At 54.9% G+C, this 24,750-nt stretch overlaps 1 protein-coding gene across 3 annotated transcripts in view; it reads left to right on the top strand.

Annotated features, from left to right (window-relative positions):
• Positions 1–20,083, top strand: part of TMEM63B (transmembrane protein 63B) — an 87,040-nt gene extending 66,957 nt beyond the window's left edge. For all 3 annotated transcript variants that reach the window (XM_032770434.2, XM_032770432.2, XM_032770435.2), the window contains 18 exons: positions 845–987; positions 1,465–1,516; positions 1,898–2,006; positions 2,591–2,661; positions 3,551–3,631; positions 4,606–4,729; positions 5,216–5,349; positions 5,520–5,657; positions 6,039–6,192; positions 7,236–7,342; positions 8,730–8,816; positions 10,631–10,696; positions 11,208–11,370; positions 11,870–11,975; positions 14,550–14,717; positions 14,950–15,065; positions 15,563–15,643; positions 17,413–20,083. In XM_032770434.2, the coding sequence (XP_032626325.1) occupies positions 845–987; positions 1,465–1,516; positions 1,898–2,006; positions 2,591–2,661; positions 3,551–3,631; positions 4,606–4,729; positions 5,216–5,349; positions 5,520–5,657; positions 6,039–6,192; positions 7,236–7,342; positions 8,730–8,816; positions 10,631–10,696; positions 11,208–11,370; positions 11,870–11,975; positions 14,550–14,717; positions 14,950–15,065; positions 15,563–15,643; positions 17,413–17,580 (2,068 nt within the window). In that variant the 3' untranslated portion in view covers positions 17,581–20,083. The remainder of the gene's footprint in view (positions 1–844; positions 988–1,464; positions 1,517–1,897; positions 2,007–2,590; positions 2,662–3,550; positions 3,632–4,605; positions 4,730–5,215; positions 5,350–5,519; positions 5,658–6,038; positions 6,193–7,235; positions 7,343–8,729; positions 8,817–10,630; positions 10,697–11,207; positions 11,371–11,869; positions 11,976–14,549; positions 14,718–14,949; positions 15,066–15,562; positions 15,644–17,412) is intronic.
• Positions 20,084–24,750: the final 4,667 nt, after the last annotated feature.

Genomic DNA, 24,750 nt, shown 5'->3' on the forward strand with positions numbered 1-24,750 from the left:
TTGTTGGATTTTTCCGAGTGGGGCTCGAGGGGATGACCTGGCAGCTCACCAGGGAATTGGTGGGAGGGAAAAGAAGGAGTGGGAAAAGGTGAATATGCCTTCTCTGTTTGTAATTAAGGAGTAAGTACAGTAAGCTCCAGGGTGAAAACCCGAGGGAGGGAAAGCCTGGAGGAGTAAAGAGGGTGAAGGGAAGTTGGTATTTCCTTTGTGGGAGACTCAGGGCATCCTGAAGTCCTTGGTCCCCCACAGAGCCGAGAGAGCACTAGAACAGAACAAAGAACACACACCCCAAAACTTCCCTCCCTGAGCTTTGAAAAATCCGGTTTCCTGATTGGTCTTCTGGTCAGGTGTTTGGTTCCCTTTGTTAACCCTTTACAGGTAAAAGAAACATTAACCCTTAGCTATTTGTTTATGACAGGGGTCAGCACCATTACCCCCTCTGGCAGATAGGGATCCCGCAGGGGTTTAGGTGATAGTGGACTGCGTGGGCACAGCTGCCTGGCAGACTACCACAAGTGAGCCTTGCATCCCCATCCTGCAGGGGTTGGGAGCAGTTGCAGCAGGTGGACGTTGGCTAGTGGATTCATGTGCAAGGCCAGACTGCAAGGTGCTGAGGTCCCTAACTGGCCAGTTCCTGGGCTAGGACTGAGGGCTCCGCAGCACCTCTAAGCAATGGTGTCATTAGAACTCCTTTAGCTCTGGTGTGAGGGGCTAGTGCTCCGGGTGCTTAAGGCACCGAGCGCGACCCATACGGGTGCCCCTGGCGCTGGGCACCGAAGGGCTATTGGGATTTGGCCCCATGTCCTTATTAGGTAATGCCTCACCGCCTTTGTGTCCTTGCCAGGGACGATGAGATCCGGGATAAGTGCGGGGCCGACGCAGTCCATTATCTCTCCTTCCAGCGGCACATCATAGGGCTGCTGGTGGCTGTGGGCGTGCTCTCCGTGGGCATCGTGCTGCCCGTGAACTTCTCAGGGGACCTGCTAGGTGAGTGGAGGGAGGGTGGGCTCTTGCTGGCCCTGTTCCCTTCCCACCTTTGGAAGAGAATTAGCCAGCCATGCTCACAGCAACCGAGCAAGAGTCCTGGCGGCGGGGGCTGGTCAGCCCACGGTCTCTCGAGGTGAGGGAGCATCGCTTCCTGCCCTGGCCTTACAGTAGCAGCTGGGAGTGCCTGCTGGCAGGGAGGTTGTTGTGGGGGGAGGTGTGGCTTTACTCTCGGTGGGGAGGGGAGTTCTGCTGAGCCTTCACCCCCTTGCAACTCAGCCAGGAAAACTGGAGCTCAGAAACTTGACCTTTGACCCTTTAGCATTTCACGGGGCTTGCAGGGTGACTCTATTTTCAGAGGCATTGCAGGGATGACTTCCAGAGCAGCCCTGCCCTGCCCCATGTCTCCCCAGCCCAGGCACCCCAAACCACAAACCTCTGGACTGAATTAAAGGTGTCTGTCTGTCTCTCTCTCCTCAGAGAACAACCCCTACAGCTTTGGGAGAACAACGATAGCTAACCTGAATTCTGGGTACGTCGAGAAGGGAGCAGAGCGGGGCCCTTGGAGTGTGTCAGGTGGAGCCCCAGAGGGGAGCTGCCCCAGGAAGGCTCGGGAGGCTGTCCCAGCTCATTCACTGTGCAGAGCTACCTCCCAGCCACTGTCTCCAGAACAAAAACCCCAGAGCAGCCTCTGGGATGGCACCACTGAGCCCTGCGCTGGGTAACAACCTTTCAGCATGCATGTACCATGCCAGCCAGTTGGACTGTCCCCAGGTGCAGTGCCCTTGGCTGGCAGCCTGGCCCTGGAGGGAGCAGGGTAACCCACGTTGGCTGACTGGCCAGGCACAAGATGAGGGTGGGTTCACTGCACCGACCGGGTGGCCTTAGCTGAGTGGTGTCTCTCTGGTAACAGAAATAACCTGCTGTGGTTGCACACGTCCTTTGCCTTCCTGTACTTGTTGCTGACGGTGTATAGCATGCGTCGGCACACCTCCAAGATGCGCTACAAAGAGGATGACTTGGTAAGGCTGGCGTGGCCTCCGACCAGGGTTCTCTGCTCTTCCAGCCTCCCTCTCTCTGCCACCCCAGCCATGCCTGCCCGTTCATGCTGGGAGTGACTCCCCATGCAGGGTTCTTGCCCGCATCTCACGCCTGATACAACTGTAACAGTCCCAGGGTCTCCAGGGCCCCCACTGGGTGATTTGAGCTGCAGCAGCAAGTATGCAATCTCCTGTCCCTTCCCACTAGGCACTGCCTCTGCTAGGTACATTCTAGGTTCCCCCACTGAAAGCCACCTCGCCGCCTACGATTAATGCCCCCACCCCATCTCTGCTCAGGCAGCTGTTGTAGAACCGTCTCACCAGGACAGAACCTGGGCTGGAGCCAATGTTGGCTTTGTGTCGGGTTGCGCCCATGCCAGCCAGTGGGGGATGGGAGACAACCTGGTAAATGTGGAATCCTGGGCACTGCCAGGAAAAAATGAGCCAGTCACCTGACATTAACCCTGACGTGGCTTCACCCCTTGGTCACAGCCTGGTGTCCTGTGTTGCTCTAGTTTGGGTTCCCATACTGCCCTCCCCTCCCGTGGCCCCTTTGTCTTTTCCAGGTAAAGCGAACTCTGTTCATTAACGGGATCTCAAAATATGCTGAGTCGGAGAAGATCAAGAAGCATTTTGAGTGAGTCTGTACATGCATACTGGGTCCCAGCTTGAGCTACTGTTATTACTCTGCAGAAAATTTCAACTTTTTGGCAAACAATTAAAAACTATAAAAATTTAATAAATTTTTTAAAAAGTATTGTCACCACACTGTTTCATGGGAGTTGTAGTTCAAGTGCCTCATGCCTGCAGTCTGTTACGTGGGCTTGACTACATCTCCCATGATGCACCAAGTGCCACAGTGCATCATGAGTGATGTAGTCCAACGGGGAGACTGGTTTGTAGAGGAGAACGTGGGCATAAGGCACCAAAACTACAACTCCCATGAGGCACTATAGAGGCATTTCTGAATTGAGTGGTTTTGGGTTTCAGATGTTTTGGGTTTTTGTCAAAAAATCAATATGGAAAGCAGCCCTAGTCCCAGCTCTTAGGGGAGAGGGAATGCTGAACCCTTCAGTGCCAACTCTGCCCCTGCAGAGATCCCTCTGGGCACAACCAAGCCAAGGGATGTCAGGGGAGATGATGGAGTGGGGGGCGGTGGCCGAGGTACACCCAGACCCTCTCCAACGTAGAGGACTCCCACTACCACCATCTGTTTTTAGAAGCCCCACAATGAGACCCTGGTTCTTCTAGGGGCAAAGGACTGAAAAGGAGCCCAAGAGCACTGCTTTACAAGCAGGCACTCTCCTCCCCACCTCATTCCCCCATAAGAGGAGAGTGCATGGGCAGTTTCCCTCCACCCACCCAGCATAGCTTTAGCAGAATTCTCTGATGGTTGGGACTAGGCGTGAGAATGGAGTCTGGGTTCTCACCCACCCCCAGCAATCCCACTGGCTGCTGGAGGATTTGTTTGAGGTGCTGCTTTCCACCTCATCGCTAATGAGCGTGGGGTTGTTTCCTGTCCACAGGGAGGCATATTCCAACTGCACTGTGCTGGAGGCGCGGCCCTGCTACAACGTGGCCAGGCTGATGTTCCTTGATACAGAAAGGTAAAGTCGGGGGCGGGTATGGATGGGGGGCCCTCCAACAGGCCTAGACCAGGAGTGTTGCAGAGAGCACACAGGATGTATCTGGGGTGAGAGGGTGAGACTCCGCAATAGGAGGGTTACAGAGAACAGGTCACCAAAAAAATACATGGGGTAGTCTCGGGCTAGTCCTTACCTGTGCCCTGTCTGCACCACTGAACAGCAAAGGAATTGGGGACTGTTTGACTCAAGTGATAGACTCTGCTTGAGGGGTCCAGGGCTGGGATAGCTGGGGGGCTGCAGGTCAGGGCGAAGGGGATATGGGCAGAGCTGTGTGTGAGAAGCCCAGGACTTTGAGGAAACGTTAAGCATTGGTATTGGGGGCACGGAAGAGTGGGGTAGGGCAGAGCTGAATTACCTGCGCTGCTCTGGGGTTATCAATCTGCTTGTATGGCCCCCACCACAACCACCGTGTCTGAACTGCATAGATCATAACGGATTTGACTCTCAGCCCCCATGTGAGGCTGGAAAGGATCAGAACTGAGGCCCAGGGACAGTGACTTGCTGTAGTCACGAAGTGAGCCTGGGATTGTCCCACACCCCAACGTGGTGCCTTAAGTGTCCGTGACGTCATTAGTGATGTAACCCCACCTTTGGACTGTGCAGCTGTGCTTCCGTCCGGCGAGGGAGGAGAGTTGGTTACACACTCCTAGGGGCCCTGGTTATTCACCCTGGTGTAATGAAATCCCAGCAGCCTCTGCTTCAACCGAGTGGGAACCTTCTTAAAAAAAAATACATATACTAGATTCACATACGCAGAGAGAACCCCTGCCCCCTACGCTCATGTCTGATCCGTCCCCCAAACCTACTGTGCTCTCTGCCAGCACCCTGCCTGCATTCTGACACACTCTCTCCCTGCTTGCTCCCCCGTGGTAGTCACAGCAGGGGGAAGGGCCTGTCTGAGCCTCTGCTTCCCCTCTCGCCTCTTCCTCTTGCAGGAAAAAAGCAGAACGTGGGAAAATCTATTTCACCAACCTGAAGACCAAGGAGAACGCCTCGTCGATGATCAACCCCAAGCCCTGTGGCCACCTGTGCTGCTGTGTCATCAAGGGCTGTGAGGAGGTGCGGGGGCAGGGGGTGGAAGGGCACTAGGCAGTAGCATGAGTGGCTTGGAGGTGCTGGGAGACTGCCCCTATGCTGCTCCCAGCCCCCATGTAGAGGAGGGCTCGGCCACCAATCCTGGCTTATCAGCATGTTGCTGTCCCCTTGTCTGCCCTTAGCATCTCTGGGTCCCTCCAAGAAAAGGAAGCTCATTTTCCTCCGTTGTTGTTGCTGTCTCTGCTGCTCCTTGCTAAACAGCCCCCTAATCCCAGCTCCCACCCGTTTGCCTCATTAACTCTGATTCTTGCAATCCTAATACCAAGTGGAGTTGATGCACCAAGCGGTTGGTCCGGATTAGCCCGGTTGTACCCCCCGCCGCTGGCCATAGCACACGGGGAGGAGCGGTGTCACCATGCCCTCTGGGGGCGTGACCGGCCTGGGCCCGAGAGAGCAGCAGCCTGGTGGGGTTGCATGGCTGTCGACTCTGATCCACGTCCGTGTGTCCAGGTGGAGGCCATCGAGTATTACACCAAGCTGGAGGAGAAGCTGAAGGATGACTACAAGCGGGAGAAGGAGAAGGTGAACGAGAAGCCTCTGGGGATGGCCTTCGTCACCTTCCACAACGAGACCATTACAGCCATGTGAGCACAAGGGGCCCGCCATGAGACTAGGGAGGGGACGGGAGGGAAAGTCACTGTCATTTGCAGGCAGGCGTGTGAGCGGCTAGAAACAATGCCCAGGATCCCCTCCCGTTACCCTGGGGCTCAGCCTCCCTGTTCTCACTCTCTCTCCCTCTTCCTGTTGCTTCCAGAATCCTTAAAGACTTCAATGTGTGCAAGTGCCAGGGTTGCGTGTGCCACGGGGAGCCCCGGGCCTCTTCCTGCAGCGAGTCCCTTCATATCTCCAACTGGACCGTCACCTACGCCCCCGACCCACAGAACATTTACTGGTGAGCAGGCCGCGGAGCAGGGCTAGGGAGGCACGGACAGCCTGGTAAACGGAAGGTATCATCAGGGCTGTGGGCCTAGCCCAGGAGTGCCCTTGGCAGCTGGGAGGCTCAGAAGAGGGAGCATCCCCCTTGACAGGCCCAGACAGCTGGCTGGAGGGATTAGCTTCCTCTGAAAGATCTGGGTGTAGGGTCACAGCTTGGCTGGACCATGGGTCTGACTCAGAATGGGGAGCAGTGGGATCTGGGTGGCTCTAAAGGGGATTCAAGCCCTTGAAGAGTTAATCTCCCGGGCTCTGCCCAGCACAGTCCAATGTCTCTGGCTCCCCTCTGCCTCCCTCATGATCCCCTCCTGATTGGCTTCTGCACCCTGTCTCCCCCCAGGGAACACCTCTCCATCCGGGGTTTCATCTGGTGGATCCGCTGCCTGGTTATCAACGTCGTCCTCTTCCTCCTCCTCTTCTTCCTAACCACTCCCGCCATCATCATCACCACCATGGATAAGTTCAACGTCACCAAGCCCGTGGAGTATCTGAATGTAAGGCCTGCCAGGGGGTTGGGTGCATGAATGAGGAGCCCTCCCCTTCCTCCTGTCCCATCCTGTGGCACGAATGGAGCAGCCCTGGGGAGGTGGGGGTGGGTCACGAATGTGCACTGGTCCCTCCACCTCACCTATCTAGACGAGCTAGGCCTGGCCCCATCAGGCTGAACAAGGTCCCTACGGGTCTCAAGTGCTCCTGTGTGGGGAGGGGAGGGCCTTGTCTACATCACTGCAGTGTAGGCACTGCTCTGTTACATGAGGGCAGAAAGCTGCCAGACTCCGTGTCCCACCTCCTGAGCTGCGGCACTACAGAGTCTGTTGGAGTAGAACGGAGAACATGTTGTTGGAGCCAAAGTGTTGGAGGTGGCTGCATTTGCAGGAGAGACGTGAGCGGCCAAGGATTCTGCCTGGGACCCTACAAGAGGCCTTGAGAATCCCCCTGTTGTCAGAACCTGGGCAAACAGGCAATCCGCACTCTCCCCAGGGACTGCCAGGCTCTTCGGCCGGCAGCCAAAGCTCAGTTTTGCATGCATGGCAAGTGGGAGGAAATCCTGGCTCTCCCTACTATAACGGAGAGCAAGAAAACACTCGGCTGATGTGCCGAGGGACCAAAGCGTTATGAGAGCAAAGGAAAACTATAGGGCATACAGTGACTGCATTAGGCTGCCTCTACACTTAGGAAAACCCCCAGCCCGACAATTGGAGTAGCTGCACCCTGGCAGATCCCTACATGGAGACAAATGAGTCCCAGAGCAGGGCCTGGGCTGGTGCCTCATTTCCCTGCCCTGTACAACTCCCAGACTTTCACTTCTCACCAGAGGATAAGGCAGAGGTGCTGCAGGTTCCCTCCAGGATTCCCAGGTTGAGGAAAGTGCCCTATTGATACAGTCCCCAAAGGGGCGAAGTCATGCTCAGTTCTGCTGGTGCCTCTTGTCCTCTGCCACTGGTGATGCAGCAGGTTAGCCTGCTGTCCTCCCCGATGTGCCCAGCCTCCAGATTTGCATTGACTGCAGTGAACAGTGTGTTCTTTGCCTTTCCAGAACCCCATCATCACCCAGTTCTTCCCCACCCTACTGTTGTGGTGCTTCTCTGCTCTGCTGCCAACCATCGTGTATTACTCCGCCTTCTTTGAAGCTCACTGGACCAGGTAAGGACAGTCAGCACCTGCTCTCAGCCTGCAAGTCGTTGAGCTGTGTGCGCTCAACACCTTGCACAAGAGCAGGCATCTTTGGCCTGCTTGTCCCATTCCTTCCACCTAAGATCCACCTGTAATTTCATTTCTTGGCATAAACTGTAGGGGTGCTGTGCTTTGCAGCTGTTATTCACCTCAGAGGTGGCTGCACTTCAGTGAGTGGATGAAATGATTGCAATATGCACAGTCTGTTAAGCTCTGTGGGCTCCAGATGGTTGGCAGGCATTGTGTGTTTATGCATATGATTGTTACCATTATGTATTTGTGAGCCAAGATATTTGCTGTGTCGGACCCTGCTGCCCTGATCGCATGTTGTTAGGTCACATGGCTCAGCCTGTTTGAGCTGAGATTGCTGCAGTCCTGCAATCAGCATCTCTAATGGTCTGAGCATAGGGCTTGCAGCCTGGAAATCCAGAGTTCTAATCCCAGCCGGGTGTGACTTCGGGCAAGTCATATCCCTTCCCTGGGCCTCACTTTCCTCAACTGTCCAAATGGGAGAATGATCCCAGCCCCCGCTGGAGATCTGTGATGGTGAGTTAGACCCAAGTCTACCCTCGAAGTATGTGCCAGTAGTGCAGCGTTGGCTGGGGGTGATGGTTCTGTACTGACAAAAGTGCGAAATAAGGTGAACCGGTATAAGCTATACAGACAAAAGCATGCTTTAGCCAGTATAAGATGTGTCTAACCTAGGGGAGAGCTTTACCATTACAACTACACCAGCAAATCTTTTCTGGTGTAGACTAGGCCTCAGTGACTGTCTGTAAAGCGCTAGGCATGATGCTGTCTGCATTCACTCCTGTGCTGATTCAGGAGGAGCCCCTGGAGGGTTGGGGGTGCTGGGACTGAAGGGGATATACTAGGTGAGGGAATGGGTGATTCAGTGGTTAGAGTGCCTGCCTGCGGTTTAGGGGACCGTGGTCAATTCCTTGCTCTGTTACAGATTTCCTATGTGACCTTGGGCAAGTCTGTACCCCTCAGGAGCACGGAGATAACAGCACTGCTGAGGGTAAAGACATTACAGATTATGAGCCCTCAGATATGCCAGCAATCCCCCACTTATCTATCTATTGTACTCATTTGCCCTTCACATGTCCTGGGACCATTTTTTTCTTCTGTGTTTGTACAATGCCCAGCACAGCCAAGGGCTGGTCCTTGATGGGCTCCTAGGTGCTACTGCAATGCACATAATTAACAATAATAATAGTGAAGTACAATGAACAGATCAGTACCAAAGGGGCCTAGAGGGTAAGTTGTAAGTAATTGAGATGGATCGCTAGACTGGTGTGATCGCCCACCGGGGAGCTCCCAGTCCACTTGCTAATGGCCTCCCCTGTGCCCACAGGTCTGGAGAGAACAGGACTACCATGCATAAGTGCTACACCTTCCTCATCTTCATGGTCTTGCTGCTGCCTTCGCTGGGCCTGAGCAGGTGGGTGAGGAGGAAATGAAGGCAGGTCTGGAGACCCAGTGCCACATGAAGCACTGGGCTGAGGATGCCCTTGGCCAAGTGCATTGTCCTGTATCACTGGGGAGACAGGCCTCACACCCATCTGGTTCTTCTCTATTTCCTTCCCTCTGCACGTAGGGAATTGTTCCCCTGGAGCTTGGGATGGTGGCAGTTGCCCGAGAGCTATGGGGTTGGCCCTTTTAGCTCTGTGGAAGCTGGGTAATCTCTCTCCAGTTGCACAGGGCTTAGATCCTGTTCAGTTGGCCCCTTACAACAAACGTATTAAATAAGCACATTTGTACAAAACCAGCCAATTCCCCATTTTAGCCAGGTGGGGGCAGGATGCAGCCAGCCTCCTCACATGTTGCAATGAGGCGTCACCCTTTCAGCCTTTCTCTTGAACCCACTTCCCAAATCCTCATGCCAGTGTTCCATGGCAGCACTCACAAAGCCGCCCTTAATGGTGTCCCACCAGCTGTCATCTGCTAGGACAGGTCCTCCGCGCTGGAGGCCTCAGAGCCCAGGCTGCACTGACTTAAAGAGGGAATGAGGGAGAGTGTGAAGTGCCCCAGGAGTATCTGAAAATACCTGATGCTGTATCTGAGTCTCCATTGATACCAGCTGAGTAGCTGTGTGACCAGAGGGGGCTCCGACTTGAAAAGGAGCCCATCAGTTAAAATAATCATTCTTCTGACTGAGAATCTTTTACTGGCTCTGCAAATAAGCACATTACAAGGTCGTAGGCTGCAAAATTTGGGCCTAAACCTAATAGAATTAAAAGAGAGAACAAGGATTTTTTTTCTGCTTGTTTATTGTGTGTGTTTGAGGGCACGCTGGTTCAGGTCCTCAAAGGAATTAAGGCTCCTAACTTCCAGTGATGTTAGGATCTGGGCCTTTGGAGCTAGTCAGTTTCACCATTTCCCTTGCATAGGCGGGGTTCACCTCTTGTTTGTTTGTGTGGCTCTTGCATCCAGCAGAGAGAGAAATGTTTTAAAAAACAAGAAAATTGTGACGCAGAGAGTGGAGCCTGAAACTATTTTAAATCCATTTTTTAAAAAATTAATTAGACTTCAGGGTCGTAGGAGACAAGCCACTGACGTGTCAGGGGGCAGAAAGATCAGCGCTGCAGCCAGGGACAGCAAAACATTCCCACAGCTCTTGTTAGGGCAGTGCGTGTGCGTGTGCGCGCTAAGAAGAACTGTAGAAATTGTCTGCCATTCCCTACCATTCTGCTCTTCCAGTCTTGATATGAATCCTCAGACTGACAATATCACTGTGTCCTTATTTCACTTTCATTTTTATATATATAATATAATGTCAAATGTTTTAGTCATTTTTATATTGGTTCAAGTGAGTGGAAACTACTTCCTATTTTAGTATAGTTTTCCTTTAAAGCAAACATTTAAGGCCCCAGCATAATTCCCCCCAGGGTCAGCAGAGAATTGCAGCAGATGTTGCTGCTAACTCCCCTGCAGAATTGAGTGAGGAAATACACGTACAGCGATGCACATGGGATGGGTGTCTGAGCCCTCTTTCCCAGTAGTTGCACCATATACTAAAGATTTCCTCCTCTATACATACTGTCCTGAAGACTAGAAGGGGGAGGACGGCAGCACTCTCTCACAGATACACGTGTCTGAGTGCAGCCGTGTTCCAAGATTACTGTGTATTCGCAGCAGCTGTTATTCCAGCTCCTGAGATGGGTCATGACCACGTGTGCATACAGCTTGTGCTCCTTGATCTCCAAACGTTTATATATTCACACTAGACTCTTTGTTTTTAATTGTTCTCCCTAGTCTGGATGTGTTTTTCCGCTGGCTGTTTGACAAAAAATTCTTGGCTGAGGCCGCAGTGCGATTTGAGTAAGTGGTATCTGAAACCAGGGGATGGGGAAAGCGTGTTTTTGTAATTGTGACTCCTGCTGGGACTGGAGTTTGGGGGGAACTCGCCCCACAGCCTGTGCTTCTGCCCTGTTCCGTCCAGTGCCTCCTGCTGGGAGCGCCTGGGACTGGCATAGCTGGGGAGTTCCCCACACAGCCAGTGCTCCTGCCCTGTTCCATCCAGTGCATCCTGCTGGAAGAGGGGACCTAAGCACCTGGGAGGTCTTCCGAAGCCAAAACTGCTTCTAGAGATGTTGAGCTGGTTCTTCCTAACCAGATTTATTTTTGGTGGGGAACGTGGTGAGACTGGCCTGTTAGTGGTAAAATACACCAGCTTCTTAGAAATTAGAATGTTAGGAGGAAGAGGTGGAACAGTGACCGTTGTGTGGCAGTACCAGCCCTGGCCAGCTTCCTCTCTGCCCATATGCCCTTCCATGTCTGTGGCCAGGTTAAGAAGCATTACTTGCCTGTCTTGCTCTCCTCCCACCTCCAGGTGCGTCTTCTTGCCTGATAACGGGGCCTTTTTTGTGAACTACGTCATTGCCTCCGCCTTCATTGGGAACGCCATGGACCTACTGCGCATCCCTGGCCTGCTCATGTACATGATCCGCCTCTGCCTGGCCCGCTCAGCCGCTGAGCGGAGGAACGTTAAGCGGGTATGTGATGGAGCCGACCCCGTCTCCCCTAGCAGATCCTGGGCACGTTCGCTGCCAAGCTCGGAGACCTGCCCCGAGCACCCGATACATGTCAGGCCCCTGGTGAACAAACTGGGTGTGTTCCTGTAGTTGTAGGTTTGTGCACCCTTGAGTCTGTACCTGTGCAAGCTGCACATTCAGACACATGGTCACGCATAGGTGTATGTTCACTAGTGTTTAAGAAAACAGCCTGCTAGCAGGTATCGCATCAGGAAGATCAGAGTTGCAGCCAGAGAGCCTGTGGAGAGCGGGGGATTCCCACAACTCTCCTTAAGGCAAGTCCACGCGATGGTTCCATGTGTGCACTCACAGACAGGCCCATCCGCAGAGAGCCTGAACAGACTGTTGCACACAGACAGAGCAGTAGACGTGCTCCTGTGCATACACACATGCTTCCCACTACCAGGGCGCTGGGCAGCTCCGTGCGCCATACTGATGCGCTCTCTGCTTCCTCCCACAGCACCAAGCGTATGAATTCCAGTTTGGCGCCGCCTATGCCTGGATGATGTGCGTCTTCACCGTGGTCATGACCTACAGCATCACCTGCCCCATCATCGTCCCCTTTGGTAGGTGGCCCAGCGCCCCTCTGCCTCGCTGCACATGGAAGGGCTTGCAGCCAAAGGCAGGAGGGAGGTGGTGTCTTTCATTGCCTCCAGTGGGGGAGCCCCATCTGCAGGGTGGGATTGGAGGCATTATCCTAGTGAGGGTAAAAAGTTGGGAAACTGAGTCACGAGTCCACTCGATTTAGGCTTAATCAATTTTCACCTTTGTTTTACAATTTCAGACAATTATTGTCACTTATAGTATCAACATACATTTATGCCAGACAATTAATAACAGACAAGACAGAATTGGTAAATGGGCCCAAGCTACCACATTGTGGGGCACTGGGAAATCCTGCCACCTTCCATGGTAGTCATTGCCTTCGCAGATCCCTCAGAGGGGTCCTTCAGTTCCCTCCTTTAGTTTATGCCGCGGTGTTTCCCCAGTGTGGGCCCATGTTCTCTTAAGTCTTTCATACATTTCTACGTTACAGATCACTTCAATCTTTATTCAGTCGGCTTTTAACACATTAGGCCTTTGGGTTTAGGATAACCCATACGTTACTTCTGCACAGGCTTTAATTACGCAGCTTCAGCATTTTTCCTGTTCGGTTTTGCCATTTCTCAGTCATGTCATTTTATGTCATCCTGCCCTGGGTCTTCCCATGAAGACATTTTTTTGTTGTCACAGGTTTCTCTCTTTTTACCTCAAAACTTCCAGCACAGTACGTACCTTTGTTCTGTCAGCAGTAACATCATTTTAAGCAGATCAGCAATTCTATGTAAAAGAAGAATTGGCAAAACCACATTTACGCCACCAAGGTCTTGGCCTAAGTGTTACCTCATCTGTGCTCATTCACTGTCCAGAGTTACAGATCCTTAACCTAGAATTAGCGACGCTTTTAATGTGACCAGTTAGCCATTCTGCATACTTGCATTTCATTGTTATAAGTCAGTAGATGTTATCGCTTAATCTGTTTGGGGAGGGGAGTTTGGAAAGCAGGGCTACGATTCTTTAATGACACAATTTCTTATCATCTTTGACCGGGGTTTACATTCCAAGCCCGTTTTGTTTGTGAACTGTTACAAAGAAACGTCATTAGAAATGTGCCTCTGAATACATTTTGAGGGGTGTCTTAGATTTAAGTCCTTGATATTTAGTTGTTGATGGTACCCCCACAGTCCTAGTGTGGCATGGTTTCAGTCACCTGGGTCCGGTATTTGAGTGTATATGTGAATGAGACCCTTCAGAGAGCCAGTCGGTACACAGACACACAATGGATCTCGCACCTCCTTGGTGCCCAGCATTGCTAGTGAAGAGACAAGTGAGTTACCAGCTGGAAGTTCCACCCATGTGCCTGCTGATGTTTCTCACCTGGCTATGTATTGCACAGACCAGGTAAGCGAGATGATCCCCCTGCTCCCTACCAGGAGGCTCTCTGCTCTCCCTATTTCAGGGGATGGCTGCCCCTGGTAACTGCAGTGAGAACATCTGCCAGGCTGGACAGTGAGCTGTAGATTTCCCAGCTGGAAGAGAAAGGGCCTCGGTCGTCTTTGCATAACAGCTGTTTCTGCTCTGTCTCTTGCCCAAAGATCCCTTTTGTCCCCAAAGAACACTTTCCCAACTGGCAGTATGTCCCCCCTGCTGCCCTGGCAGCAGTCCCTGCAGGGTGACATGTGCATGTGGGGGTGGGGGGCACCGAATAGACCTATTTCCCAGTCCAGCTGATGCTGGAGTTCCTGAACCACTCTATTTGCTGGCCGATCATAGTCTCCGGAGGAGGGTGGAGAGCAATGATCTAACTACATATTGCTCCATGCTTGGCTGGTTGAGAAGCTTCTCTGTCCAATATTATCATGGGCCATGTCTTCTGGTCCCTGAAACCTCTTCTTGGTGAGGCTATGTTTGCAGAGCTCATGCCTAGAAGTGTGTGCCAGGCCAGAGGTTTTCAGCCAAGCAAGTGCGTCCCTCTTGACAGTGGTCAGTGCTAATGGTCTGCCTGATACTGGTGTTCCAGGAGGTTGAATATTTGGTGTGGCACTCGATGCTTTGCCATACATAGGTGGCACTGGCTTCTGCTGGCACTAAGGGGCACAAATAATGACATGTACAGCAAGTACATGTGTCACTGTGGGTGCTCAGCTGCATGGCACAGCAGCTTAGCCTGGCAGAGAGGGGACTGAGAGTGTAAAATTAGATGGAAATAGATCACACTGGGAAGTCCTCCCTTAGCCCCATTGAATGAATCCTTTCCTTTATGGAAAGCGTGGCTCTGTGTGGAGTGAAACTCCCCCCATCACTCTGACCCCTCTGTTCAGCGATGGGGTGGACACTGGAGAAGGGCCTTCCCAGTAGGCATGGTAGGGAGAATTATGAGGCTTCATGTGAGTATTTGCTAACTCACTCCAGCATCCCAGCGCCTTGAGTTCAGAGTCGTCTCCCTAAAGTCCAGCCCTGAGCAGCCTTGCGGAGAGAGCATGCTGGCACCTGTGAGCCGTTCCCTGATCTCCCACTATCCCCTGCTGCTGACCCTGGAGCCCAGGGGCCACCTCACTGCTCTCGCTCAGTCTCTCTCTCTCTCTCTCTCTCTCTCTCAGGGCTGATGTACATGCTACTCAAGCACCTGGTTGACAGGTACAACCTGTACTACGCTTACCTGCCAGCTAAGCTGGACAAGAAGATCCATTCGGGGGCCGTGAACCAGGTGGTGGCAGCCCCCATTCTCTGCCTCTTCTGGCTCCTCTTCTTCTCCACCATGCGCACAGGTAAGCCTGGGGCGAGGGGAGGGAGCTAACGGGGCGAGTGGCGGGCGCCGAATTATAAACACGTACTCAGCCTGTCTGAGAAGTGCTGTGTTCCCCGTCCCCCTAGCACTGCATGCTGGCTGTCCCCCCTGGATATGAGGCAAAGGGCAAGAAGCCTCTGGGGGTGGTGAAGCCAGCGGAGCTGCATGCTGGGTGTGCGACTGCCCTGACTGTGACCCTTTGCCTTGCCCAGGGTTCCTGGCCCCCACCTCCATGTTCACCTTTGTGGTTCTTGTGATCACCATTGTGATCTGCCTGTGTCACGTCTGCTTCGGACACTTCAAATACCTCAGTGCTCACAACTACAAGGTGAGGCCCCAGGAGGCACTGGGGGTGGGGAGTGTCCGGTTGGAGGGAACCGTGGCTGAGGTGATGAGGGGTTACCTCAAGTTGGGCTGGTAGAGAAGCTCCTCACAGGGCCTTACCCCTTCCTTATGGGCTGCCTTATCTAATACCTCCTGCCTCCTCACTCACATGTAGGTGGATGTCATTGGGATAGGGCTCTTCCCCCATCTCAAGGCCACTGCCACTGGTCTCGTGGGCGACAGGAAAGCTTAGTGGGAGGCACACTCCTTTGCCAGGCCCCATCTTTGGCCCATGAACCTGTTCCCTCTCCAGCCTCCTGGAAAAGGAGCCTCATGGGGCTGCCCCTGAGCTGGGCGCTCAGCCCCCTGCAGCCCAGCCATGACCTGGGCTCCCAGGTTCCCTGATCAGATAAGGCTCCCAGGGAAGGCTTGACGGGGTCAGTGGACCAGCTGCCCTGCCATCCCCATGCCATGTCTCCATTTCACTCTGTTGACCTCTAGATTGACCACACGGAGGTGGACGCCGTGGACGGGAGAGTGAACGGGCAACCTGCCGCCGTGCCGCCAGCTCCCAAATCCGCTGTGAGTTGCCAGCTCTGTCGCTGCCCTGCGTCTCTCGGTTTGGGACAGGGCAAGGGGGCTGCACACGTCTCTTCCTGTCTGAGGGCCTCACTCCGGGCCTGGCCCAGCCGGCATCCGTGGGGTGCAGGCGGGACTCAGAAGAGAATGCCCTTCCGCATGTCCCTCGCCCAGCTGAGATGAGGAATTGCACTGTCCATCTTCTCCCTTCCCCCTCGCGCCCCTGATGCTGTTTGTTCCCTTTGTCCCAGCTGAGAGAGAGGCAAAATGAAACCAGACTGGTCAGTTCCCCTTTTTATTTCACTTTCTGGCTCTCGCCCATTAGTGCACGCTGCAAACACTGCAGGGCTGGAACACCACGTCTCAGCGCCAGCTGTTTTCATTGCAATCTAATGGAATGAAAACACTTTGGGGTAACCCCTCCCCCTCCTGCCCAGCTCTCTGGGGTCTGGAGTCCCTGAGGGTGCCCCTTTAAATCTTTCCTGAGCAAACCGGCTATGGTATAATCAAGTTATTTCCAAGGCCAGATACTCTGCTGCAGCTAAGATCTGCTGCGGGTTGGGGGGAGGAGCCTCAAGGAGCTAGTTACATATGCCTGACTCTGCCCTCATCTCCATTGTAAGTTAGAGCCACCTGGGGGCTGCTCTGACCTGTGACAGCTGGCAGTGATCTCCAAGAGGGCATTTGCCACCTAGGGATAGTTGGACTGCAACACATCCTAGCCATGCCCTTCATTCCTTCATCTCCTATACCAGGGCTCTCTGCGCCTCCTACAGGAGCTGGCTACACCAGTCCTGTACCCACTGGGGACTTCCCCATGCCAGGGTGCTCTGAATGGCACAAAGGGGACAAGGAAGTGGGGCTGTGAATCCTTTGATCATCAAGATTTGTCCTGGGAGCAAACAGTGTGTGACTAGTAAAGGAAGGGCTGGATTCCCCTCCAGCAGAGTGACTCCAGATTCACCCCAGTGTACGGGGGAGGCCTGATGAGGCCTCATCGGAATGGCTGTGTGCATGTGTAGAGGCCACTGCGGCTAATGTGGCCTTGTCACCCTTTCCCAAGCCCACGCAGTCTTGCTGCCATGCCCTTTGTTAAAGTTCTGTGGTGACATAGCTGATCTGCAGATTGGGGAAGGTGGGGAGGGCAGAATTCTGACTGCTCCCATTGGCCCTGCAGCCAGACAGGTGTCCGTACAGATAAACAAGGCCCTGTGCTGAACTCCAGCTACCTGATGGGGTGGATTGTCCCTCCAGGTTAGATCCCCTGCTGCTCCCCATCCCCACAGCAGGGAAGCTTTTTTCCAAAGGGCCTCAATATGTGAGTGCCCAGCTTGAGCCATCTTAGAGGGGTTTATTGCCAGGAAGTGCTGGGCACCTGTCTTCTTGGGGGGTGGAAAATCAGGCCGCTTTAATATCAGGCCCTCCAGTCTTGTAGGAGCCCTGACTGCCACTACTCCCACCCCTGGCTCCCTGGAGGGTTCAGATGTTTCTCGAGGTTCGAGGGTTACCTGTAATGAGACATCAAGAGCTGCACCCCGGGCCCTGCTGCTAGCATTTCCCATCCAAGCGGCGTCCCTGAAATCATCCAGCTCCTCTCTCTGCCCCCATGCCATGCTGAAACCTGTGCATTCCATGTAGCAGGAGTTCCTTTCAGCCCCACCGTGCCCTGCACTCAGCCTCCTGTCTGCATGGTGCTTACCCACTCTACTGTGCTGCTGTGGCTTTCCAGCAGCCTGCACAGCGCTAACATGTCTCTTGTCTCCCCTCTGCAGCAAAAGTACATTGCCCAAGTGCTGCAGGATTCCTCTCCAGAGGGTGATGCGGCCGAGTCCGAGGAGCAGGGGTCCCAGGATGAAGAGCTCATCAACTCGGATGGCATGAATGACACGGATTTCCAGTCGTGTGAGGACAGCCTGATAGAGAACGAGATCCACCAGTAGCGACCCCAGAGGGCAGGAGGGGCAGGGCGGTCCCGGGAGCTGGGGCGGCCGCTGCAAACAGAGAGGGAACCAAATGAAGCAGGGAGCGTGGCAAGGAGGATGCCAGCCCCTACCCCCTCCCACCTGCCCGGGCCGCTGCCCTAACGCACATTCCAAGGGTGGGAAGGGGCCGTGCATCAAATTCTCCATTCCCTGCTTCCGCCCCTGCCCCGCTCCCTCTCACTCCTGTCTGGGTGGGTGAGAAGGGACCTGCTCTTACTAGTTATCTTCTCTAACACCTACTGAGACAACGAGACCCTGGGAAGGAAAAGGAGAAGGAAGATGACTTTGACCCTTGCTGCTCCCATTCTGGGGGGAAGAGGACCCAGGGACAGCAGAAGCCTGGATGCTTTGAGGCAGCAAATGTTGGGGGGAATCTCCGGTCTCCAATGACCTCCTCTGTGCCCCCCACATCTGGAATCTTGAACACTAATAATTTATTAGATTTAAAAGAAGAAAAGCTTTAATCAAGGTATTGCAACCCCAGCTAGTAGCGGGCGGCTGGGAGTCCGGCAGCCAGCACTGGTCCTAGCTACAGGAGGAGCAGTGCCCTTGCGCTGCGCTGCCCTTTGCCCCGTGGCTGTGTCACGCACACGCATGTGCATTGGTGTGTGAGTGCCCTTCCCCAGCCCCTGGCTCTGTGGGACGTGAGGACCACGGTCTGGTTTGGGGGAAGTGTAACAATCTGGGCCTGCTCCTGCTCTTCCCCCCACGCAGCCCAATGCTGGTAGCAGCACCTAGCTGAGTTCGGGGAGCGGGTGTCGCCCAGTGAAAACTGCGCTGGCTCAGCAATGGCTGGAGAGCACATCCAGGTGGCAAGGATAGTGGGAGGACCCCTCGCAGGGCGAGGGGAGTGTAAGGGCTAGCATGGGCACGTATTCTATCCAGCCCACACGGCCTTTTCACGTCTGTGGTAGCTGGTGCCCAGCCAGGCCGTGGTGGGAGCTCACCATGGGACATGTGGCATTGTTTTAAGTGGCGTTATTTTGTACATTTTACCCCCCCCCCTTTGAAATAAAAAACTGACACCCAGCTGCTGCCGGCCCCCCCTCCTGTCCTGTGTCTGCGCAGTGGGGCCAACAAGGGGGAGGACTGGGGTCAGCTTTCCCTGATTGCTGTGGAGTGGCGTTGGGCACTGAGTCAGCTGCCAAGAGGCACTGGGGCTGACCCTGATTCCCTGGCCCAGGTATAGAGCCCTGGCTGGCCCCTCCTGTGTGTTTGGTTCCTGCCAGCGTAGGGATGCGGCTCCCCGTCCCCATTGCTCAGACAATGTGAGAAGCAGCCTCTGCCATCCCACCTCCCCCAGCCCCTGAGAGAGTTGAATCCCTCTTGTGAGCTTGGTCCCATGGGTGAGTGTAACATGCTGCTGGGGGACTCTCATGGGACATCACTGCCTGCTGAGCGTATTTCTAACCCTGCCCCCCGACCCTTAGCATCACACCCACGCTAGGCTGGATTTACACAGGGGGCTGCATGCCAGGCAGAGTGAGCAGCAGGAGCACAAAATAAACCTCCCTGATGGTGAGCTGTATTTATTTTCCCTTGCCTCCCTCACCCTGGTGCTTTGTTCATTGGCCACTGCCGGCCACAGCCCTGACTGCACACCCTACGTGGACACTGCTCCAATTAACTGCAGCCAGAGCAGCACTTGGAACCCAGTGGGTGTATCGGAACCAGTCAGAGCTGGCTCCAGGGAGGGCAGTAATAATCTGTCTTGGTCCTTTGCTAGCAACTTCCAGTCGGGAGCTCAAAGCACTTTATAGACCCTAAAGAGTCAAGCCTCAGCCTTCCCCATCTCTGCTCCCAGGAGGGCACTCAAAATTGTCATCCCCATGGTACAGATGGGGAAACTGAGGCACAGCAGGGAAGAGACTTGCCCAAGGTCACACAGCAAGTCCAAGGCAGTTTGGAACCGAGACTGGATGTCCTTCCTTTACCCTGCCCCTCTAATAGGAATGCCAGAGTCAGAGGCAATAGCAGGACTTGCTCCTTCATGTGGGAAGACAAAGTGATGAAGGGCTCAGATGCTGGCTCATTCTTAGCAGCTAGCTGGTGGCTGGAGCATGTTCTTCTGTAGTAGTGGCTGTGACAGGGTGGGCCCAGTGGGTTCCTCGGGCAGACTTCCCCTCCCGTCCCCTCCCGAGCTCCCTGTTGAAATGCACGTTGTTTAATTTTGATTGATTTTCCCCAGGACAGGCTAGAAATGAAGCACAGGGCTCTAAGTGCTTGTGTCCAGACTAAGGAGCAGGGGGGATGCTGGCCCCTTGGCCGCCTATTCCCATCTGCACCACCTCCTTCATCCCGGTGTGGCAGGCAGGTTGCGGTGGCTCTGTATGTGCGGCTGTTGGGCGCGGTCCCGGGGCACTGCCGGGGGGGGAGCTGTGTTCTAACTGGCACTGTGTCTGTGTTGAGCTGTGTATAATATCCTGTATATATTTGTGTAAAAAAGAAAAAATGGAACTTATCAGATTGCCAGCCTCTCTGTGTTGAATGGGTTCAAGCTGGCGGATGCAGAGCCACAGGCACCAATGAGTGGTGGCGGGTTCTGCCTGGAGCCTAACCGCAGAGCCTCAGCTACCATGTGTGGGGAGAGCAGTGTCCAGATCCTTGGGCACTGTGTGTGAGATAGGCCATGCCTGAAGCCTAACCTCAGAGCCTCAGGTACTGTGGGGAGGGGACTTCTGCCTGGAGTCGGAACCCGGTGCTTCAGGCAGGGGGAGTGCGGGTGGGCTCTGCCTCGGGCTGGCACCCAAAGCCATGGGTACCATGCGGGGGAGGCAGGGGGGGAGGCTCTGCCTAGAGCTGGGAGCCGGACCTCGGGCACCATTGGGGGTGGGGGACTCTGCCCAGCCTTGAACACAACCCTTTCCCCCTGTTTAGTGTGCTGACAGGCCTGGAGCCACACGTGTTCCAGGGCCCCTAACCGTCTTCCTCTCTGCGTCCAGGATAGACTCAGACTCACCTGTCCAGAACCCAGCCTGGGCTCCTGGTTGCCACACACTGAGTCCCACCCCGCCTCGCCCGAGGTGCTGCCTGCTCCTTCACTCAAGCCCACTCTGCCCGTTAGCTCCCATAGGGCCTTTTGCCTGAGAGCACACAGGTGTGGGGTGGCATTTGCCCCTACCCGCCCCCCCGGTGGCAGAGGCTGGAAGCAGCCCTTGTAAGCTTCAACAGCCCCAAGGTAGTGAGAGCCCTTTGGTGGCAGTGTGTGACGGGGGGGGGGTCCTCTCTCTCTGCCTGAGTTAGGAGGGCTTTCTGGTGGGGTAACAGTCCAATAACCAGTGCTGCGGGGGGCACCTCCCAGCCTCAGCTCCTAGGCCTTCCCTGCTAGCTGTGGCCTAGCTCCAATATCTCGGCCTTTCCTGTAGGGAGACAGAAGGGAACTGAGGTCTCTGGGGAATGTGGTGTGCATGGCTGGTGTCTGTGTTACCCACTCTTTGTATGTGCTCTCAACAGCCCAGTGTCTCCTCTCTGGCTATAGAGGGAGGGTGGCTATTGTTGCTTTTCCGTGCTCCCTCAGCCCCCCGCCCAGTGCCTGTGCTGCCCCTTAGATTTGTCAGCACTTGGCCCAGCTTATGCACGCACATGCCAGGTGTATGGCAAGGGGGAGTGGGTCTTCTTCCAACCCACCACACACAGTCCCACCTGGCAGGCAGGGCCCAACTGAAGCTTCCTTACCTCTAAGAATATTTGAATCATCCCCTTTTCTTCAGTTTCACCTTCTCGCTGCATCCCCTGACACATCCCCTCCCTGCACTGCCCAAAGGACCCCCAGGCCCACCGCTGCATGCCCCCAATAGCAATGCTTGGCACTTCCAGACCACGTCACTAGTTCAAACCACTGCCAGTGCCCAGGGGAGCAGCCTCTCATGGCTAAAGCAGTTGGGAGCCTGACATACTGCAGCAAAGCAATAGAGTGTTCAGTGGAGAAATCAGCTGGTGTGGGGAGTCCAGTGTGTCTGGGTGAGCTGCAGTTCCCTCTCTGTGCCTGGGACAGCCTATTGCTCTTTTAAAGCGTCGGGTCCCAGTTTCTACTCTGCCGAGAGCTGTCAGGTCGCTTGGGGCTAGCGCCTCCTTGTCTCCAGCTGGTTCTACCGATCTCCAGTCTCTTCATTGCAAACGAAACCCTGTCAAAGCAGATGGAAAGAACAAGCAGCCACTCTGGCTGCCTCTTCGGAGCCTGCTGCTATGCAGGAAAGAGGTGCCACTCCTAGGGACCAGAGCCACCAGGAGGACAGCACTGTGCAGGGGAGAAGAGAGTGATGCAGCTGGGCAGCACGGCGTGGAGCAGAGTGGAGAATCAGCCCTTTCAGGTGAGTAGAAGAGAAGAGAGCCAAGTCCTAGGCAGTCTTGTGGCAGGGAGAGGTGGGGCCAGCACATGTCACGGGAGGGGGTGGTGGTGGGAATGAAGAGCAAAGAGAAGCAGGATAAGGTTTGTTTTCAGAACCCCAACTGCATGATAAACTATTAAAGAGCAGCAGCCCCTTCTGATGGCACATATCCCAAGGAGCTTAGTGACTCCAGGGATACAATGCAGAGGTTGGAGGGAAGCTGCATCCTGGGTGATGGTGACTGGCAGGGCATGAGTGCAAATGTGGTGGAGGGGCCCACAAAACATTCTTCCATCGATATATGGCCCATGCTATGAATACGCTTGGGCGGCCCTGGGCTCCTGGGGCCGGGGCCAAGGCTCCTCAGCAGGCCTTGGGGAGGGCTGGGTTCAGCAATGCCGGCTCCTGGCAGCAGAGGGTGCTCACGGAGCAATCATTGGGTGGTTTGCTCTAGCTAGGTCGATGGCAGGGGCCGGGTCCCCCTTTGCTGGGGGCTGCCTGGCTGCTTTGCTCTAGCTTGGCAGCCTGGGCAGGACTCAGACACTCCTGGCAAACGTCCCTCCTGGGCACGAGCGGATCCAGGCGCTGCTCTGGGTGTGGCGCCAGGCATAGCTGAGGCCTGACTCACACAGAGGGCTGTGGCTCCAGAGAAAAACGCAGCTGACTGTCACTAGAATAAGAGGAGGAGAGGGCTGGGCTCTTAAAGGCACAGGGGCCTTTCTATCCCTGCTTGGGCCATGAGGCACCGTCTGCTAGGGCAGGCCTGCTCACTAGCTGCATCTCTCCACTGAGGTGCTGGGCCTGCTCCTGCTCCCCTAGAATCAGTGCCCAGACTGTCATTGACTTTAGCAGGAGCTGGAGGAGGTCCTCTGGGAGGAGGGTTTGGGGCCCAGGGGGATACCCAAGGCAGGGAGCTCAAAGCAAGGTCCCTAGTAGCTGTAGATTAACAGCGGAAACACCAGCCCCAGAAAGGAGTTAACAGTTCCAGAGGGGCAGGGATTCTGGGGGCGATTTCTCCAGCTTCCCCTGTAAGTCACTGACTATGCCTCCTACCCACTGCTTGTTTCCACTTGAAATGGTCCCATTGGAGCCCTGGTGGCTCCCACCTCCTGGGTCTGAGATAGGGCAGGGTCTAGAGCTAACGGACAGTTCAGCAAATGCTGAAACTTGGGAAGTGCTTTTCTGTACTGAGACTCGAATGAATGAGTCCATCGCCCAGCTCCTGAGGTGCTTTTGAGCCCCACATCAAGCCTGGGGCCTTGATGGGCTCACTGAGCAGCTCCGCCCACCCAGAGGCTGCACAACACATGCAATGAATGCACAGTTCTCGTCGGCTCATCAGGGTCAGAGGTCCCAGCACCCCTGCCTCTCTCCTCCAAGGGCTCAGTAACCCATCTCATGCCCACCTGTGCTGTACCTGCTGTCTCTACAGCTGAGCTACCCTATGTCTGTCCCTGGCTGGTAAATAGGGCTGAAAGGATATGCTGCTAGCTCTTTCCCTCAGCCAGGGTGGATCTTCTCTCTGACCTGGCAGCACTGCCTCCAGCAGAACTGGGAGTGGTTCTGCAGCTCCATCGGGCTTGGCTTGTTCTTTCCTAGCTTCGTCTGTTTGACCCAGTCCACGGGGCAAAGTACCCTGTTCTCCGGTTCCCGGCTTCTTGTGCATCCCACAAAAGGCTGCTGGGTATTTTGGAGCTAGCCCTGGACCAGTGGGTAACACCTAGAACAGGAGGGGTCCCAGCAGGTTGTTCTATTTATGCAGCCAACTGGCTGGAGATTCTTAGGGGCAGGGACTGCCAGGCTCAGACCCCAATCCTGCTCCCCTGGAGCTAATGGCAAAATCTGCCACTGACCTCAGTAGAAGTAGGCTGAGGCAGGAAGGGGTGAAAGCAGGGCCGGCGCTTTCATTTAGGCCACTTAGGCAGTCGCTTAGGGCGCCAGCATTATGGGGGGGGGGGGCCGCATTTTGCCGGGGGGCGGCAGGCTGCTCCGGTGGAGCTGCTGCAGTCGTACCTGCAGAGGGTCTACTGGGTCCCGCGGCTCCGGTGGACCTGCCGCAGGCATTTCTGTGGACGGTCCGCTAGTCCCACAGCTCCGGTGGACCTGCTGCAGGCATGCCTGCGGCAGCTCCACCAGAGCCGCAACACCCGCGTGCGGGGCGGTGAAATGGCCTGGCGCCTAGGGCACCAGAAACCCTGGCGCCGGTCCTGGGTGAAAGCAAAGATCCTCAGCCAAATCTAACCTGCTCTAAGTATGCAGCATCACTGGGGTTGGGACCCCTTTACAGCAGGGCTGTATCTTCCCATTCTCTCTCTCTCTCAGCCCCTGGGGCATTTTCCTTCCTGCAGCTAGCTCTAGTTAGTACCTGGCCATCACTGCCTGCTTTAACCTGTCAGCAAAATGATACGCCATTGTCATACCACCAAGGCAAACCTGTCCTCCAGGGCAAACCTGTTCCATCCCCCCCCCCCCCCCCCCCCCCCCCCCCCCCCCCCCCCCGATCCTGCCTTTCCTGTGCCTAGGGAAAATAAACAAACAAGAAGCTCAGATGAGCTTAAAACAAACACTGAGCCAGAGTTCCTTTTGCCCGGACTCACCCAGCCACATTTGCTACACGGTCACCCAGCACAGCATGCGCAACACCCCCTTGTGTGCTTGTCCAGCGCTGCGCAGGCACCGCCAGGTGCAGGCACCTCTCCCCCGCCGCCCATGCATTTGCCCTGCGCATACAGTGCCATGCACAGTGTCCTGCATGCTCACTCAGCACTCCTGCCTGTGTGTGTAACACATACACACACAC

This window comes from Chelonoidis abingdonii, chromosome 3 (genome assembly GCF_003597395.2).
Source record: "Chelonoidis abingdonii isolate Lonesome George chromosome 3, CheloAbing_2.0, whole genome shotgun sequence".
NCBI lineage: Eukaryota > Metazoa > Chordata > Testudines > Testudinidae > Chelonoidis > Chelonoidis abingdonii.